Genomic DNA, 11,332 nt, shown 5'->3' with positions numbered 1-11,332 from the left:
AGAGAGATGTGGAGAGGAGAGAGAGAGAGATGTGGAGAGGGGGAGAGAGAGAGATGTGGAGAGGAGAGAGAGAGATGTGGAGAGGGGGAGAGAGAGAGAGATGTGAAGAGGGGGAGAGAGAGAGAGATGTGGAGAGGGGGAGAGCGAGAGAGATGTGGAGAGGGGGAGAGAGAGAGAGATGTGGAGAGGAGAGAGAGAGAGATGTGGAGAGGGGGAGAGAGAGAGAGAGATGTGAAGAGGGGGAGAGAGAGAGATGTGGAGAGGGGGAGAGAGAGAGATGTGGAGAGAGAGAGAGAGAGATGTGGAGAGGGAGGGACAGAGGGAGAGAGAGAGCGGTGTGCGGGGGCGGAGCAGAGCGCGCCTCTGACTCCAGAGCTGGCGCACACTTCTCCGCACACACATCACGTCACCCTCTGCTCCGTGAGTGTCCCCCTCTCTGCTCCGTGAGTGTCCCCCTCTCTGCTCCGTGAGTGTCCCCCTCTCTCCTCTCACCGACCCGGACCGGACATGTCGGGGAGTGAGGCGAGCTCGCTGCAGTTGTCGGAATACCAGCTCCGGACTCTGGAGGAGAACTTCACCAAAGTGAGCAAACACCCGGACGGGACCACGCTGATGCTGATCGCGGCGGAGTGCGGGCTCACGCAGCAGGAGACGCAGGTGAGACCGAGGAGCGGGACATTACGGAACATTCTGTGCTCACGCAGTAGAATGTGAAGCTTTAGTGAAGTACAGAGTAAGTACACCATGACGTCATGAGCTCGGCGGTGTGGTTGGACTGGACCGACAGGCTCCGTGCGCGCGCGCGCTCCCGGGGAGCGGCAAGAAGGGCATCCGGCTCCACAGGTCACGTGACCACCGCATCGGTCCTGACTCCTGGGGCCTCTTCCTCTGTCTCTACCTCTCCGTCTCCTCTTCTCTGCTCTTCCTCAGCTTTCCCTCTGCTCCTCCTCCACTCTTCCTCTGCTCCTCCTCTCCTCTGCTCTTCCTCTGCTCCTCTGCTCTTCCTCTCCCCTGCTCTCCCTCAGCTCCTCCTCCACTCTTCCTCTGCTCCACCTCTCCCCTGCTCTTCCTCCACTCTTCCTCTGCTCCTCCTCTCCTCTGCTCTTCCTCTGCTCCTCCTCTGCTCTTCCACTTCTCCTCTGCTCTTCCTCTGCTCCTGCTCTCCTCTGCTCTTCATCTGCTCCTCCTCTGCTCTCCCTCAGCTCCTCCTCCACTCTTCCTCTGCTCCTGCTCTCCTCTGCTCTTCATCTACTCCTCCTCTGCTCTCCCTCAGCTCCTCTCCTCTGCTCCTCCTCCCCTCCGCTCTTCCTCTGCTCCTCTTCTCCTCTGCTCTTCATCTGCTCCTCCTCAGCTCTCCCTCAGCTCCTCCTCTCCCTCGCTCTGCTGCAGATGCTCTCACACTCTAACCTAGAGTGACACTGAGAGCGCTGCTCAGTGCCGTGCTCAGAGGCACCTTGGCAGAGGTGGTGAGAAACTACAACAATATTTTGAATGTTGCTGTGCATAAGGTAGTTTAAAATACAGGCCTATTTCATGAAAAGGAGCCTATTTTTAGGTTCTTGTGTTCAACCAGACCAGATTAGACTTAAAGTGACACTGAAAAACATTCTGGTGGTGGATTGTCACCTGCATTTATTTATTCATGACTCCTGGGGCCTCTTCCTCTGTCTCATCTATTTCCATGGAATCCATGGAAATAGAAAGGTAAAACGATACTTATTTGTTTAATACTATGGAAAATTACAGCTTAAGGAAAAACCTTTGATGCAAGCAGGGTTTGTGGAGAGGGTGTGTCAAGCCCTTCCCTCTGTATTAAAATGAGGGATCCACCCACACAGCGTGACTCCCCTGAAGTCATGCCTTCTGCACTGTGCCAGAAGCTGTACCGCCTGGTGTGGTGGTAGAGACTCTGCCTGTGGATCTGCTAATCACAGGTTTAAAGCTCAGAGGAGATACACTGAGTCCTAATACTACAACCAGTCTAGAAAAGATGCTTTGGATTATTGTAACACACCAGTTTGTGCTGCACTATTTAGTTGCTGTTCAAATGAATAACTATGTTGAGCAGGCATGTAGGGGAGGGGCAGGTGTGTGACTGCAGGCACAGGTAAGGGAGGGGCTGGTCAGGTGTGTGACTGCAGGCACAGGTATGGGAGGGGCAGGTGTGCGACTGCAGGCCCAGGTTAGGGAGGGGCAGGTGTGTGACTGCAGGCACACGTATGGGAGGGGCAGGTGTGCGACTGCAGGCACAGGTAAGGGAGGGGCAGGTGTGCGACTGCAGGCACAGGTAAGGGAGGGGCAGGTGTGCGACTGCAGGCCCAGGTTAGGGAGGGGCAGGTGTGTGACTGCAGGCACACGTATGGGAGGGGCAGGTGTGCGACTGCAGGCACAGGTATGGGAGGGGCAGGTGTGCGACTGCAGGCCCAGGTTAGGGAGGGGCAGGTGTGTGACTGCAGGCACACGTATGGGAGGGGCAGGTGTGCGACTGCAGGCACAGGTAAGGGAGGGGCAGGTGTGCGACTGCAGGCACAGGTAAGGGAGGGGCAGGTGTGCGACTGCAGGCCCAGGTTAGGGAGGGGCAGGTGTGTGACTGCAGGCACACATATGGGAGGGGCAGGTGTGCGACTGCAGGCACAGGTAGGAGAGGGGCAGGTGTGCGACTGCAGGCACAGGTAAGGGAGGGGCAGGTGTGTGACTGCAGGCACAGGTATGGGAGGGGCAGGTGTGCGACTGCAGGCACAGGTAAGGGAGGGGCAGGTGTGTGACTGCAGGCACAGGTATGGGAGGGGCAGGTGTGCGACTGCAGGCACAGGTATGGGAGGGGCAGGTGTGCGACTGCAGGCACAGGTAAGGGAGGGGCAGGTGTGTGACTGCAGCCACAGGTAAGGGAGGGGCAGGTGGACACTTTCTGGTTCATCACCTTCGTGTCGGTGCTCCTGAGCATCTGATCCAAGCTCGAAGTCCAACTTTTAGAACCAAGTGCAAATGCTGCAGGGAAGATGAGTATGAAGAATGGTGAGATACAAACTGTGTTGTCGCTAAATGTTCGCAAAGCAGCTATTTTCAAGGCACTGCTTTATTTATGCTTAGTGCTAAATGTCTGCCTTCGAGGCTTTGACAGATATCGCTGAAATAACCAGAGCCACACAAAGTGTATCGGGCATAAATGATTGGGCTGGGCCAAAAATGCCATTCAGTTTAGGATATCATTTTACAATTTGTAATTGATTTTTAATGGTATGATCCAATCTCCACTAACTAGCAGTTGACTAGCAGCCCAAATTGTGTTTATCTAAAATATGTGAAATTAGAAGAAATACGGCCTGATTAGTCAAAAATGTCCTGAAGAGAAAAGACCCACCTATAAAACTAGATTGCAGGCAAAGTGTTTTTATTAATTGTCTTTTTAGGGTTAAATTCATTGACGATTTGGTTTGTTTTTTGAACAGATAACTTGGGACTAAAATAAACTAATTTCATTAGTTATTGAGTATAGTAAAACTGCATTTTCAACTAATTGGATGAAATTGAACATTTATAGTTTGTTCTATATTTTGAAATCTGTAAACATGTTGGTATAGTCTCAATCCACTAATAAAAGCAAATAATTGATTGAAAATGATGTGTGAATGAGTTATGGTATACGTCATGTGGTTAAAGTCATGGGAAATTAAGAAATTGTTGTAAAAAGTTATGGAAAACCATAAATAAACCACTTACTATGCATTATTTGTATTATCAGCCTTTAAACATGCTCTTGAGTACCTATAGTTTAGTATCTAATGTTTTAGAACAAAAAAAAGAACAAACAGAATTACATTTGGATCTCTGCTGTCTCCCACGGTCCTGAGTGCAGAGGGAATGACACAGTATGACACATTTTTCCAGCGCATATGAAGCTGGCCTTTCACTTCCAGGTCTCAGCTCACAGTTGTACTGATCGTGATGAGACAGAGCGAGTCTGATTTATGGATTTATCAAACAAGTGTGAATGAAGCTCAATGCTACTCCAGGTATGTTTTTGATGAGGGAGCAATATTAGTACATGATTAAAAGCTAGTAAAGTAAGTAAATTCTGCATAATGTGTCCTTTAAATTAAAATCTGTATGAACCCTGACAATCAATCTGTGCTGATCCCAGGCCCTTTCCCAAACCATTTCCTCTTTCCTTTGCCCATATGCGCTGATCCTCGTGAAGGAGCCTCCTCATTAAGTGCTGTTCCAAACGGAGCGAGCAGAAGGAGAAGTCTTATCTTTTACAGCTCGTCCGCTTCGGCGCTGACTTAACAGGTGTAACACCTGAGAGCACATGAGTTTACGGGATAGGGTACTGCTTAAACCTGCAGTGAGTCGGACTAGTCGCCAGTCCATTGGTGCTGCAGCGAAAGAAATCCTCCTCAGTCCAGAAAGCATTTACCTATTGAGCACACTGTAAAAACAAACTGTTTATGTCCGGCTGATGGGACCTACAGCTTTTACAAAGGTCGGATTTTGTGGCGACTTTTGCCTTTTTCAGATCATTAACTTCTTTCCAATTCAAAATCCTTCAGTTTCCTTAAAAAACACTTTTTATACTTTCTCGCTCTGTTTCGCGCTAATCCGCTTTAGCAACTCTTGCTCTGATTGGTCAGAGCTCTGACCCTACATGACTTCCGGACCGCACAGTACAGAAGAGCTAGTTAGCCGCTAAAGGCTAAACTGGTGACATGCACTAATGAGCGCCGCATTGACTTCAATGGACAGGTCTTGCTCCCTGGGGGCTTGGTTTACTTCCACGCTTATTTAGAAGCAAATACACGTACATTTAGTCATTTATTAGAGAGGGAGGAGCTTGGATAAATGAAAGAGGAAGCTGAGGCACGACACACCTTTATTTGCTGGATTTAAAATGTGTTTAAAATCACTTTATGTCATTGTTATAGTTTTGTACATTAAGATAAGCCATGACAGGAACTTTTCAACTGAGATCAAGATGTTTTATATACTTTCTATCTTTAACTCTAATAAGGCGGTGCTTTCTCGGTGAAGGGGCGTGTATCTAAATAAGGTCCCTTCAGTGAGGACAAGTGAGGAGGAAAAGGGAGGAACAAGGCAGGGAAACACTTGCATTTATCATTAAACTATGTTCCAAATGTGTTCCTAACAAACCTTATTTTGCATATTTTAGGCATATTTTTTATTGTCATGCCACCTGCTGTATAATTTCTCAGTGGATCAATATTAGTATAATTCAATAAACCACCACACAGTTCTCATGAAAGAGTCTTTTATTGAGAAAAGTTATTTCTGTTCAGTTAAATTAAGTTTTACAAAAAAGTTTCACAAAAGATGATATGACCCACGTCTGAGCAAAGTGGTGTGTTAATCACATGTTTCTCCCTCTAGTGGACTACTGGTGTTACTGCCCAGTATCATCTCCTCTGAGGTTTGAACCAGGGATCTAGTGATGCAGGGGCAGAGTCTCTACCACCACACCAGGCAGGACAGGCTCCTGGCACAGTCACAGCAGGAGGCGTGACTTCAGGAGAGGGGGGGGCCTCACTCCCAGTGTGTGTTCTGTGCCCTGGGGCCTCACTCCCAGTGTGTGTTCTGTGCCCTGGGGCCTCACTCCCAGTGTGTGTTCTGTGCCCTGGGGCCTCACTCCCAGTGTGTGTTCTGTGCTCAGGGGCCTCACTCCCAGTGTGTGTTCTGTGCTCAGGGGCCTCACTCCCAGTGTGTGTTCTGTGCCCTGGGGCCTCCAGTGTGTGTTCTGTGCCCTGGGGCCTCATTCCCAGTGTGTGTTCTGTGCCCTGGGGCCTCACTCCCTGTGTGTGTTCTGTGCCCTGGGGCCTCATTCCCAGTGTGTGTTCTGTGCCCTGGGGCCTCATTCCCAGTGTGATTCCCAGTGTGTGTTCTGTGCTCAGGGGCCTCATTCCCAGTGTGTGTTCTGTGCCCTGGGGCCTCATTCCCAGTGTGTGTTCTGTGCCCTTGGGCCTCACTCCCAGTGTGTGTTCTGTGCTCTTGGGCCTCATTCCCAGTGTGTGTTCTGTGCCCTGGGGCCTCACTCCCAGTGTGTGTTCTGTGCCCTGGGGCCTCACTCCCAGTGTGTGTTCTGTGCTCTGGGGCCTCATTCCCAGTGTGTGTTCTGTGCTCAGGGGCCTCACTCCCAGTGTGGGTTCTGTGCCCTGGGGCCTCATTCCCAGTGTGTGTTCTGTGCTCAGGGGCCTCATTCCCCGTGTGTGTTCTGTGCTCAGGGGCCTCACTCCCAGTGTGTGTTCTGTGCCCTGGGGCCTCATTCCCAGTGTGTGTTCTGTGCTCAGGGGCCTCACTCGCAGTGTGTGTTCTGTGCTCAGGGGCCTCACTCCCAGTGTGTGTTCTGTGCCCTGGGGCCTCATTCCCAGTGTGTGTTCTGTGCTCAGGGGCCTCACTCGCAGTGTGTGTTCTGTGCTCAGGGGCCTCACTCCCAGTGTGTGTTCTGTGCTCAGGGGCCTCATTCTCAGTGTGTGTTCTGTGCTCAGGGGCCTCATTCCCAGTGTGTGTTCTGTGCTCAGGGGCCTCACTCCCAGTGTGTGTTCTGTGCCCTGGGGCCTCATTCCCAGTGTGTGTTCTGTGCTCAGGGGCCTCATTCCCAGTGTGTGTTCTGTGCTCAGGGGCCTCACTCACAGTGTGTGTTCTGTGCTCAGGGGCCTCATTCTCAGTGTGTGTTCTGTGCTCAGGGGCCTTATTCCCAGTGTGTGTTCTGTGCTCAGGGGCCTCACTCCCAGTGTGTGTTCTGTGCTCAGGGGCCTCACTCCCAGTGTGTGTTCTGCGCTCAGGGGCCTCATTCTCAGTGTGTGTTCTGTGCTCAGGGGCCTCATTCCCAGTGTGTGTTCTCTGCTCAGGGGCCTCACTCCCAGTGTGTGTTCTGTGCTCAGGGGCCTCATTCCCAGTGTGTGTTCTGTGCTCAGGGGCCTCACTCCCAGTGTGTGTTCTGTGCCCTGGGGCCTCACTCCCAGTGTGTGTTCTGTGCCCTGGGGCCTCACTCCCAGTGTGTGTTCTGTGCTCAGGGGCCTCACTCCCAGTGTGTGTTCTGTGCCCTGGGGCCTCACTCCCAGTGTGTGTTCTGTGCTCAGGGGCCTCACTCCCAGTGTGTGTTCTGTGCCCTGGGGCCTCACTCCCAGTGTGTGTTCTGTGCTCAGGGGCCTCACTCCCAGTGTGTGTTCTGTGCCCTGGGGCCTCACTCCCAGTGTGTGTTCTGTGCCCTGGGGCCTCACTCCCAGTGTGTGTTCTGTGCCCTGGGGCCTCATTCATAGTCCTATAGGGGCCGTACAGGTGGTCACATTTGGACAGAGATAAACAAATTCAAACAGACAGAGTGGGTCTCTCAGTGCTGTACAGACCCCTGGGCCTGGGGCCCCTTGTACAGCTGAAAATGAAACTGAAACCTTTTCAGCACTAACTCCGCCCACTTTGTGTTCCAGAAATGGTTCCAGTTGCGTAACGCCAAGTGGAGACAGGCCGAGGGGCTCCCCTCCAAACTGGGCTCAGTGCTGGACTGATCCCAGGAGCCTCCAGGATCCTCAATGTCCCTATAAGATTCTACAAGACCCTCCAGGAGCCAATAGAAGCCTCCAGAAGCCTCTGGGGTCCTTTAGGATCGCCCAGGACACCTCCAGGAGCCTCTAGGAGCCTTCAGAGGCCCATCTCCAGTGCATCATCTCTGCTTTTGTAAAGACTCTTGTTGTATTTTGTCCATAAATATTGATATGAAATGTGAAGATGTTTGTGTATTGTTGTCATGAAATTGAAAATTAATAAAACACTTATGACACGTGTGTTGTCTTGGCTGTTGTTGACAGTGTGGGGACAGCTGCCAGCGGTCACTCAGGGGCCAATCTATGCAGGGACCCCCAGTGCCTATAGCTTTGCTGGTGGTCCAGTCGTTTCCCTCTACAATTGAAACAGGAAGTGCTCCTCTGTGTTTCTGAAGCTCAGTCACTGGGAACAATGAACCTACACATGCCTCACTGTGACTTGCATTCACTGCCTGGAGACAGAGCCTAACTACTTGCTTAACTTAAACCTAAACTCAAACCTTAAACTATTTTAACGTGACTCTGATTTGAACTTGAAGGATTTAAATCAAGGACCAGATTTTATTTACAGTATTTCGTCATTTATTTTTAAATAGAATTAAAATAATAAAATAGTGCAAAAGTCAATGTAATCTTTGTCCAGGAGCGGTTCATCGTATAAATCCTTCAAATTTCAATATCTGCTGTTTTAGAAAATAAACTTCCATCAAAAATAATCTGACGTAAATCCTGCCCAAAGGGGAGGAGCATTTCTGTTCTCCTGAGCTCTGATTTGTCCTGCCCAAAGGGAACTTGACCTACCTTTCGTTACAAGTCTGGCCTTCTCAACTCAGAGCTGTCAAGTGCATCTGACTGGTTTCCAAGGTGAGTTAACGAGGCTGTTGTAGACTGAGGGGAGGTTGTCTCCCAGAACATCCTTAAGACCTCAGTAAATGTGATCATGTGCAAGAGCTCAGACGACACTTCTTATTTGTTTCCTGTTGTTTTCAAACTGTTTCCTTCCTGTGTTCACACCCTGCACAGAGCACACTCACTAAACCACATGTGCATGTACAGCGTAACAGTCTCTGGATTATCATATTGTACAGCGTAACAGTCTCTGGATTATCATATTGTACAGCGTAACAGTCTCTGGATTATCATATTGTACAGCGTAACAGTCTCTGGATTATCATATTGTACAGCGTAACAGTCTCTGGATTATCATATTGTACAGCGTAACAGTCTCTGGATTATCATATTGTACAGCGTAACAGTCTCTGGAGTATCATATTGTACAGCGTAACAGTCTCTGGATTATCATATTGTACAGCGTAACAGTCTCTGGATTATCATATTGTACAGCGTAACAGTCTCTGGATTATCATATTGTACAGCGTAACAGTCTCTGGATTATCATATTGTACAGCGTAACAGTCTCTGGAGTATCATATTGTACAGTGTAACAGTCCCTTGAGTAACATATTGTACAGCGTAACAGTCCCTTGAGTAACATATTGTACAGTGTAACAGTCCCTTGAGTATCATATTGTACAGCGTAACAGTCCCTTGAGTATCATATTGTACAGCGTAACAGTCTCTGGAGTATCATATTGTACAGTGTAACAGTCCCTTGAGTATCATATTGTACAGCGTAACAGTCTCTGGAGTATCATATTGTACAGTGTAACAGTCCCTTGAGTAACATATTGTACAGTGTAACAGTCCCTTGAGTATCATATTGTACAGTGTAACAGTCCCTTGAGTATCATATTGTACAGTGTAACAGTCTCTGGAGTATCATATTGTACAGTGTAACAGTCCCTTGAGTATCATATTGTACAGCGTAACAGTCCCTTGAGTATCATATTGTACAGTGTAACAGTCTCTGGAGTATCATATTGTACAGTGTAACAGTCCCTTGAGTATCATATTGTACAGTGTAACAGTCTCTGGAGTATCATATTGTACAGTGTAACAGTCCCTTGAGTATCATATTGTACAGTGTAACAGTCTCTGGAGTAACATATTGTACAGTGTAACAGTCTCTGGAGTAACATATTGTACAGTGTAACAGTCCCTTGAGTATCATATTGTACAGTGTAACAGTCCCTTGAGTAACATATTGTACAGTGTAACAGTCCCTTGAGTATCATATTGTGCAGTGTAACAGTCCCTTGAGTATCATATTGTACAGTGTAACAGTCTCTGGAGTATCATATTGTACAGTGTAACAGTCCCTTGAGTATCATATTGTACAGTGTAACAGTCTCTGGAGTAACATATTGTACAGTGTAACAGTCTCTGGAGTAACATATTGTACAGTGTAACAGTCCCTGGAGTAACATATTGTACAGTGTAACAGTCCCTGGAGTATCATATTGTACAGTGTAACAGTCCCTTGAGTAACATATTGTACAGTGTAACAGTCCCTTGAGTATCATATTGTACAGTGTAACAGTCCCTTGAGTATCATATTGTACAGTGTAACAGTCTCTGGAGTATCATATTGTACAGTGTAACAGTCTCTGGAGTATCATATTGTACAGTGTAACAGTCCCTTGAGTATCATATTGTACAGTGTAACAGTCTCTGGAGTATCATATTGTACAGTGTAACAGTCTCTGGAGTATCATATTGTACAGTGTAACAGTCCCTTGAGTAACATATTGTACAGTGTAACAGTCCCTTGAGTATCATATTGTACAGTGTAACAGTCTCTGGAGTATCATATTGTACAGTGTAACAGTCCCTTGAGTAACATATTGTACAGTGTAACAGTCCCTTGAGTATCATATTGTACAGTGTAACAGTCCCTTGAGTATCATATTGTACAGTGTAACAGTCTCTGGAGTATCATATTGTACAGTGTAACAGTCCCTTGAGTATCATATTGTACAGTGTAACAGTCCCTTGAGTATCATATTGTACAGTGTAACAGTCTCTGGAGTATCATATTGTACAGTGTAACAGTCCCTTGAGTAACATATTGTACAGTGTAACAGTCCCTTGAGTATCATATTGTACAGTGTAACAGTCTCTGGAGTATCATATTGTACAGTGTAACAGTCTCTGGAGTATCATATTGTACAGTGTAACAGTCCCTTGAGTAACATATTGTACAGTGTAACAGTCCCTTGAGTATCATATTGTACAGTGTAACAGTCTCTGGAGTATCATATTGTACAGTGTAACAGTCTCTGGAGTATCATATTGTACAGTGTAACAGTCCCTTGAGTATCATATTGTACAGTGTAACAGTCTCTGGAGTATCATATTGTACAGTGTAACAGTCCCTTGAGTATCATATTGTACAGTGTAACAGTCTCTGGAGTAACATATTGTACAGTGTAACAGTCTCTGGAGTAACATATTGTACAGTGTAACAGTCCCTTGAGTATCATATTGTACAGTGTAACAGTCCCTTGAGTAACATATTGTACAGTGTAACAGTCCCTTGAGTATCATATTGTGCAGTGTAACAGTCCCTTGAGTATCATATTGTACAGTGTAACAGTCTCTGGAGTATCATATTGTACAGTGTAATAGTCCCTTGAGTATCATATTGTACAGTGTAACAGTCTCTGGAGTAACATATTGTACAGTGTAACAGTCTCTGGAGTAACATATTGTACAGTGTAACAGTCCCTGGAGTAACATATTGTACAGTGTAACAGTCCCTGGAGTATCATATTGTACAGTGTAACAGTCCCTTGAGTAACATATTGTACAGTGTAACAGTCCCTGGAGTATCATATTGTACAGTGTAACAGTCCCTTGAGTATCATATTGTACAGTGT

The 11,332-nt window shown here is 47.5% G+C and overlaps 1 protein-coding gene across 3 annotated transcripts; it reads left to right on the top strand.

The window, feature by feature from the left end:
* Positions 1-405: 405 nt before the first annotated feature.
* On the top strand, positions 406-7,793 carry hopx (HOP homeobox). 3 transcript variants are annotated; one of them, XM_072433006.1, is made up of 3 exons: positions 406-657; positions 7,440-7,543; positions 7,584-7,793. In XM_072433006.1, the coding sequence occupies exons 1-2, from the start codon at positions 508-510 to the stop codon at positions 7,515-7,517; spliced, it is 228 nt and encodes a 75-aa protein (XP_072289107.1). In that variant the 5' UTR covers positions 406-507; the 3' UTR covers positions 7,518-7,543; positions 7,584-7,793. The 3 variants fall into 3 exon arrangements, with proteins under 3 accessions (XP_072289107.1, XP_072289098.1, XP_072289090.1); XM_072432997.1 differs by having other exon boundaries at positions 7,574-7,793; XM_072432989.1 differs by having other exon boundaries at positions 7,440-7,793.
* The last annotated feature ends 3,539 nt before the right edge of the window (positions 7,794-11,332 follow it).

The sequence above is a fragment of the Eucyclogobius newberryi genome, unplaced genomic scaffold, assembly GCF_026437365.1.
Source record: "Eucyclogobius newberryi isolate DKJ021-1_F unplaced genomic scaffold, fEucNew1.0.hap1 SCAF_11, whole genome shotgun sequence".
NCBI classification, from domain to species: domain Eukaryota; kingdom Metazoa; phylum Chordata; class Actinopteri; order Gobiiformes; family Gobiidae; genus Eucyclogobius; species Eucyclogobius newberryi.
Note: the sequence above shows the minus strand (reverse complement) of the source record. Positions and strands in the feature narration are given on the sequence as shown.

Bases quoted from the DNA above. Each gene is read 5' to 3' on its own strand.
- hopx (XM_072433006.1), top strand. From the start codon at position 508: ATGTCGGGGAGTGAGGCGAGCTCGCTGCAGTTGTCGGAATACCAGCTC. The intron at 658-7,439 runs GTGAGACCGAGG...TTTGTGTTCCAG, and splicing joins TCACGCAGCAGGAGACGCAG to AAATGGTTCCAGTTGCGTAA.